This window comes from Acanthaster planci, linkage group LG02 (assembly GCF_054643075.1).
Source record: "Acanthaster planci isolate LZ-2023a linkage group LG02, COTS_SCS, whole genome shotgun sequence".
NCBI lineage: Eukaryota > Metazoa > Echinodermata > Asteroidea > Valvatida > Acanthasteridae > Acanthaster > Acanthaster planci.
Window position 1 is genome coordinate 22,058,581 of NC_141778.1, and position 8,030 is coordinate 22,066,610.

The window sequence follows — 8,030 nt, forward strand, 5'->3', positions numbered from 1 at the left end:
AAATAAAATCAGACAGGGTATTCCTGAACTGGTTCGATAGCAAAAGGAAACGCTCATTTACAGCTTGTGTGTTCAGGTTGCTTGCGTTTCGGCTTTGTCGACGAATCGTTTTAGAATACAGACGCATATGCAAATAGCCGTACAAAATTTCCAATTTTTTTTATGCACCCAGCGGACTAGTTTTTACATATCTCTATGGGGCGAAGTGGCACGTTGGCCAAGCGGCAAAGGGGCAAAGTCGCAAATGGGTATAGTGACAAACGGGTGAAGTAATAAATGGGCGCAGTGGGAAAATAGGTGAAGTGCAGCTATTTTGAGCGAAGCTTGTATGGCGAGGACGGTGAATCGTCGAGGTCAACGTCTCTTAACACTCATTCACATTGTCAGGAACGGTAATGTCAGGAGAGCAGCTGGGTTGTCTCGCTGTGTGTCCGACTCCTAGCTTGATCCTAGCTCCATGATTTATCGGGTACTGTGATTTACCTGAAATGCTTCTTGTTTGTGCAGTCCCCAGAAACATGAGAAAGAGTTTCACTTGCGGCAGCTGTGGCGTGACGTTCTCCAGGAGGACCAGCCTCCGCGGTCACATCAAGAAGTTCCACGTTGGAGGGAAACTGTTCCACTGTTTCATTTGTGGCTCCGCCATCTCACACGTGAGTGTCCTTGAGACCTTGCTTCAGGCAAACACTGAAATTGAGGAGTTCATTTGTGAAAGTTGTGAGGATTGTGTTCAAAAGCAAAAGAGACTCATCAAGGAACTGGACGTCCATTCTCAGGAGGAGATAGTGGTTGTTGTTTACAATAAAGGCATCTCTGAAAGCGCCAATATTGTGAGTCACTGCAGGGACAGTGCTGGTGTGGAGACTACTAGCCCAGAGACGGACCATGTTACCGACGGTCAAGCCTGTAACAAACATAACACCACTCCCCCAGAGTACAAGCCAGAACTTGATGCCAGCGAAAAGTCACCAGGAGCTAATAACTCTTCCAAAGCTTCACCAGGCAGAAGAGGGCGCTTTTGCCATGGCGGTAAAGCTCATTCCAAGGGTTCTTTCATTTGCAAGGTGTGCAGTAAATCTTTCTCACTCCGAGGCAATCTCAATATGCACCAGCTGGTCCACACCGGCGAAAAGTCCTTCTTGTGTGACATCTGCGGCCACGTCTACGCACGGAATCAAGCCCTGAAGGACCACCAGATGAGTCACACTGGAGAGAGGCCATACTTGTGCAGTGTCTGCGGCAAGTCCTACCGACACAGGAAGATGTACCACGATCACCAGAGAACGCACACTGGAGACAGGCCTTACACGTGTGGCACTTGCGGCAAGGCCTTCTCTACCAACACCACACTCAGGCAGCACCACCGGATTCACTCCAAAGAGAAGCCGTACATGTGTGGCACCTGCGGCGTAGTTTTCTCAAGGAGAACCAGCCTTCGTAAGCACATCAGAAAGTTCCATGTCGCAAGGAAACTGTTCCACTGTTTTAGTTGTGGCACCACCATCTCGCAGGCGATTGTCGTCGAGGCCTTGCTTCGGGCACCCTCTAAGATTGAGGAGTTCATTTGTGAAAGTTGTGCAGATCGTGATCAAAAGAGACACATTAAGGAACTGGAGGTCCATTCTCAGGAGGAGATAGTGGTTGTTGTTTACAATAAAGGCATCTCTGAAAGCACCAATATTGTCAGTCACTGCAGGGACAGCGCTGGTGTGGAGACTACTAGCCCAGAGACGGACCATGTTACCGACGGTCAAGCCTGTAACAAACATAACACCACTCCCCCAGAGTACAAGCCAGAAATTGATGCCAGCGAAAAGTCACCAGGAGCTAATAACTCTTCCAAAGCCTCACCGGGCAGAAGAGGGCGCTTTTGCCATGGCGGTAAAGCTCATTCCAAGGGTTCTTTCATTTGCAAGGTGTGCAATAAATCTTTCTCACTCCGAGGCAATCTCAATATGCACCAGCTGGTCCACACCGGCGAGAAGTCCTTCTCGTGTGACGTCTGCAGCAACGTCTACGCACGGAAACAAGCCCTGAAGGAGCACCAGATGAGTCACACTGGAGAGAGGCCATACTTGTGCAGTGTTTGCGGCAAGTCCTACCGACACAGGCAGATGCTCCGAGATCACCAGAGAACGCACACTGGAGACAGGCCTTACACGTGTGGCACTTGCGGCAAGGCCTTCTCTACCAACACCACACTCAGGCAGCACCACCGGATTCACTCCAAAGAGAAGCCATACATGTGTGGCACCTGCGGCGTAGTTTTCTCAAGGAGGACCAGCCTTCGTAGGCACATCAAAAAGTTCCACGTTAGAGAAGAAACATTCAATTGTGAAAGTTGTGGAGACGCAATCTCGCAAGAGAAGGCTGTAGAAACTCTACTTGTGGCCTGCTCTGAGGTGAAAATTTTCTATTGTCAAACTTGCAAAAAGCCTGTTTAGGATCCTAACAGTTGTGTTTGGGAGCAACTGGAAAAAAAAAATTTGGGCCATTCATTTAAGATGTGTGGACCATCAAACTCCAACGGTACAAATGCGAAGGGCATTCAAGATTCTGAGTTTTTTGTGATAACCTGTGTTTTGCCAGTAAAGAGAACGACCCTGTGCTTCAGAACTTAAGTAGGTATTTCTGTTTGTAACAAGTCCAAACTGTACCTCAGCCATGAGATGATTTGACAGCAGTATTATCATTAATATCGTTAAAGATGAAACAAAAAGAATTTGTAAAAGACTGAGTTGGTTCATGACTGACAAACTGATTAGAAATGAAAACTTGATTTCACGATGCTTCATAGCACTATCGTCAGGGAGAAATGTCACAGAAATTTATTTTTACAGGTGAATCTTTGCAGTCAATTTGTGTTGTGCGTGCCGTGAAAGTTGTGCATATTCCTTTGGTAGTTGCATCTGGAGAGTTTTATCGTCTTTCAAAAACTAACATTTTCAAGACCAGCACCACAATTGTGGCTACATCACGATCTGGCATTGTGTCATTTGATTAACTATAAGCTTCTCATTCTCATGAGGTTGTCTGTGTGTCTGTGAAACTGACATAGCTTGCCTGACAGTCATGAAGCCTGAATGTAAGGCAGTGAGCAGCCTTCGCCAGAGCTTTTTGGTCGAAATAGACAATTTCAGTCAGAGGCAGCTTTTGGGTGTGCGTACGTCGTTTCACCAATTTCATTTTGATTTCTTGAACATACCTCAAATAAAAAACGGAACCTTCTTTTGGCCTGCACACAAGACCAAAGCACTTTTCAGTGGGGGGACTTTGTTTCAGTACGGTATTATGTTTTGTTTGAGTATTCTTTGCTCAAATATTGATGTATGTAACTCAGATACAACATGCTTAAGAATGTGATATGCATTTATATATATGTACCATTTTTTCCCTTTTACAATCCTGTTCTCTGAATTGCCTACAGTCTAGTTCAATAGTGACTATACATGTACATACTAAAAAATTTTATACAGAACCAAGTTTGAAAGAATGTGTTTCATGTATCTTTTTTATTCTTCAGTGTTTTATAACCATGCAAATTTTTCACCTTTTTCAAAATGACATGTTTTGAAAATGGCCTCTTTGGTTACAACAAAGTTCAAAGTATAAAGAACTTCCCTTGGAAAAGCATTCCTTTTTCCTATTTTGGGGAATTCCCTTTTTATTGCCGTTGATCATGTTCTGAACATAGCCCACAAGAGAGTTCTTTTTGATGTTTGATAAAGCTGTTTCAGATGTCCATTTTTCGTAAGCTCTGCCACTGCTTGAGAAAGATAACAAGTGCTTGTTTAGGACAGTGTCTGATATCACCACTGTAAAATTGCTTAACATACAAGAGCAGTATTAATATCTGCTTCCTTTTTAGTGTGAACAGCGGAATAAATATTTTGTTATCCGTTGATATGAGATTGTTGTGTTGGTTAAGGTTGAAGTGGTAGCGGTACGGATTGAAGTAAAGTTTGTGTGAGAATGCAATCTGGATGTCTCATGGAAGAAACAGACATGGTCAGTAAAACTTCCGTCAAGCAGGGTTCTCACCTTACAGTGCAATTTTTTTTTTAATCTGGGAGAGGAGGGGAATTCGAATCTGGAACTCCACACCCTTCCAAAAAAAGGTGGTAATGCCATTTTTATATTGCCGGTGCTTTCAAATCCTAAAATAAAATTTAAAAGAAATTGTCAGTATGTCTCTGGGGGATTGGCTTATCCCCTCCCAGTGGATCCTGCACTGAGGAGCTGATGGTGAAGAAATAACTGATTGTCAACAAATAGCTGGTAGTTAAAAGAAGCTGGTCGTCAAAAAGTAGCTCTATAGGCATATCCAGGGTTTTGGCGGGGGATGGTGGATTTTTTGTCCTCTGTTAAATAATACTGAACCCTCAATCCCCTCCATATATATGAGTAGTGCCGTTTCTAGAAAGAGGACACTGCAATATGTTTGCGCCAAAAAATTGTTGCCCTCTACTCTAGCCACGCCCATACAGATTACAGTACTACTGATGGGTACGCTGCGCTGCACTTTAATCTTGAGTAGCGCCCTCTATCAACGAGAAACTTTCTTCCAATTAAAAATCGACAGGCGCTGTTTTCCAATACTCAACTTCGTCTTCAAAACCAATTCCTGATTGTGGGCCTGAAGCAATCGAATTAAAATAACACTAATGTTTGGCTCGCTTGTATCTTAATTGATGTTTTTGGCACTGTCAGACTAACTATCACGCTTACAACTTCAAAGTCGGGTAATAAAAAAAAGGAGAAGCCTCCGACCCCGTCGGAGTCGAGTATTGGAAAACGGCCGAGCTCCAGTTAGTAAGAAAGGGCGCCCTCTCTAGTTTGGAATAAATCACGAATTTCGAATTTCAATTTAAACCCAGACGTCAATCAACCAGGAAGAACGAGACGAGTTGTGTGAAACCAGACTATTGTTTACGATGCAGCGTGATCGTGTATTTGACCCCCGTGCTCTTGAGCTTGGGGTACACACGTGTATAGTGAAATCTAAGTAGTCATTCTAGACTGAAAAAGAAACATGCGTAAGTCTGATTGTTACCTCCAGAAGAGTTAAGACTTTCTTACTGTTTCAAACCATTTTTCCCTCAACTATGAGTTAAAAATAAAGGATGGTCAGTTGTTGATTAAATATCAACAGATCGTTCAAAAAAGTCAACCTAAATTGCACAGCAGTTGACTGGTCATGCAATACATGTGTCTATCACCTTTTCACTTGTTTGAATTGCCCGCCAAAATAGATTGTGTCTTACTGCAAAAAGCAGTGGAGTTTTTTCTTAATAAATGAATTTTATGTGATGTTCCTGAAGGTAGGAACTTTAAAAAAAAATGTTTATTTGTCCAATTTTACTAGTAGCACATTGAATTGAGCAAATTTTTTTCTTTGACTTGTTCAACTTTATTTTTTTTCTTCTGTTTCTGACAATATTAATAATATGCAATTTGTACGGTCTCTGAATATAAGCAGGATAATGTACAAGCTGGTATTTTTTCCAGGCAAAGCAACAACATCTAATAATTTGATGCAGGAGGCATTTTAAAAATAGATTTAACTTTCTTGTGAAAAAAAGCATTTAGAATTTTTTTTTCATTCCAAAGTCTGACCCGGTATGTTTTACACTTGTAATCTTGTTATTAAATTACCTGCAAAGAAAAGGGCTACAAAAAGCCTACATAGAATTGCCATCAGCTTCTTATGAAAAAGAACGTCAAGATAAACTCATGATTAATTAAAGAACTGCTACAGTTTCTCACTGTACAATTATGTGATGAATTGAATGACAAGAATTACCAAAGACCATGTCCCAATTTAGTGAAATTCGTTGTCAAAGCTTAAAGTGTCAAACAGAGGGTTTTCTTCTAATATGAGGGATGTAATTATTGTTTAGTTTACCTGCTGCTGTCACCATTTTTTGTTGGGGGGAGAGAGATGTGTGTGTGGTCTCTTTGCTGTTCCATTGTCAACAATCTAGACTTAATTTTTTTCCTTTGGACCTTAAACAGGTCGAGACCTTGCATTATTGCTGAGGGTTTGCACTTTTTTGCTGAAACACTTTATGTAATTGTCTGTCCCTGCCAAAACACAACTTTGAGTCCAACCAGAAACTGGTCTGCCACTAAAGCCTGAAAAAGTCGACAAGTCTCAAGTTGGCGGATGCAAGCCAGAAACTTTGTTCTTGTCACCTGCAAGTTGCCTTGCTCTGCGTGATGCAAGGACCGATGATAGGGGTCAGAGATTATAAGTATTCATGCTGACCAATCGCCCGCAAAACACGGAATTGATGCAAGCCCATGTAGACAAACATGGTTCTCCTCCCCTGATTGTCAATTATACAGCATCAGTGTTGACAGGACGTGGCATCCCACATCCCCCCTGCGCCTAAAGACCCACGCATAGCATCTCCCTCCCACCGTCAGTGTCAGGTATGATGCATAACACCTGCAGAATGTTGTTGACGGTGAAAGAAAATCATTCAGGATGGGGCCAGACTGCCAGACTAAAAATGGGCAAATTTCTAGTTTATTTTGCTGCTGGTGGATTAAGGCCTTGTTCTCAAAGCCCCGACCAAATCACATATCAGTCTTGCAGTGTATTTCAGTTTTTTTCTGCCCCCCCCCATAGGAAATTGAGGCTTTTTTCAATTTACATCCAAATCACTGTGAATGCCTATGAAAACAGCACTGAAGATGAAGACAATTGCAGTTTGACTACTCTACTCTTTCTTGGACAAAATTAGTCCACTGAGCGCTGTTAGCATCTTACATGTATGTGATGTCCAAATTCTTTTCTGTACTTAAGCAAAATTGGTCTTATTAATATTGTCAGTGGAATCTAAAGGACTGTGATACCAACTTTTTGTCGACCCCAACCTAAAAACGCTGACCGCTGACAAAACACTCGGCAGGCCCCACACATCCCCTCAGACTGGCATCCATACTGACTCAAGATCCTGTTCAGCTCTGCCAGCCTGAGGGCTCTTGTATTTGTTTCCCAACTTTCCAGTGGGGTGCCGGCAACCGCTGCATGTATGGCCAGCGGGGGTAACAGCATTGGCATGGAGATGGAGGGCATTCATCCCAACCCAAGGAGGAGCCAAGATGAGGAAAAGTGAGCCAACTTTGGTCATTTTAAGAAGGTTAGTGATTCCCTGGTGGGCAGTAACACGCTCACTTTTAACCCATAATGAAGCCAAGTTTGGACCTTTAGACACAAAAATGTTCAAGATTTTGAAGTTCATCTGTACAGATTTAAAGTTTATCATGTTTAAATTCTTTGGAAATTGTTGCAACCAAGGTAATGGAAGAATAAGATGTCTGATTTGGAAAATGTCCACTTCTCACAGTATGATTAATATGGCCAGACCCTGTCAATATGAAATAAAAGTTCCTTGCCAAATGAAAACAGTTTTCTCTTCTGTATCCAGTTCTGGTAAAGACCCATCACAGACCAATCAAACTCAGATTCCCCCTAAATTAGTTCAGAGTTAATGTCTTTCAGATAAATCAGCCTTAGAGCCACACACTTCATAAAATTGACTGCTCTGACAATCTAGAACCAATTCAGTTCAGCAACAAAATTGACCTTCATTATCCATTTTGCTTGTTTGCACTTATTATGGGATCAATGGGGGGGTCTCTACAACCAAATGTTGTAAATTAGGCTAAGGACAGATACCTTTATAGCTTCACCTGAAGTAAACTTTGTGTTGCTTCAATTAATGCTTGGCAGAACCTTAGTCTCTTCAGCTTATTAATATAAGAAACTAAATATAGTTTCTGGATATCTATGCCAGACTGTACAATTATTCAGCAGAACGAAAGCAACTTGGCATAGAAAATTCAGCTGAAAATGAAATCTATTTCTGTTCCTTGCTTTATGCTTAAAATCAACTCAAGTGGTACAAAGAAGGAAGAAAATAAATATGTGGTTTGGTTTGGCATCAAGTTCTTGAGTAATTCGCAAGCTTAAAGCACTCTTGCACATTCATGTCCAAAGCCCAAGTTGGCAAACATTGTAG

The 8,030-nt window shown here is 42.0% G+C and overlaps 1 protein-coding gene across 1 annotated transcript; it reads left to right on the plus strand.

Annotated features, from left to right (window-relative positions):
- Window positions 1-297: 297 nt before the first annotated feature.
- Window positions 298-3,906, plus strand: LOC147800015 (uncharacterized). The gene has a single exon (XM_087132518.1). It carries the CDS (start codon window positions 489-491, stop codon window positions 2,442-2,444), a length of 1,956 nt encoding a protein of 651 aa, XP_086988644.1. The 5' UTR covers window positions 298-488; the 3' UTR covers window positions 2,445-3,906.
- The last annotated feature ends 4,124 nt before the right edge of the window (window positions 3,907-8,030 follow it).

Coding starts and splice junctions, on each gene's coding strand:
- LOC147800015 (XM_087132518.1), top strand. CDS start 489: ATGCTTCTTGTTTGTGCAGTCCCCAGAAACATGAGAAAGAGTTTCACT.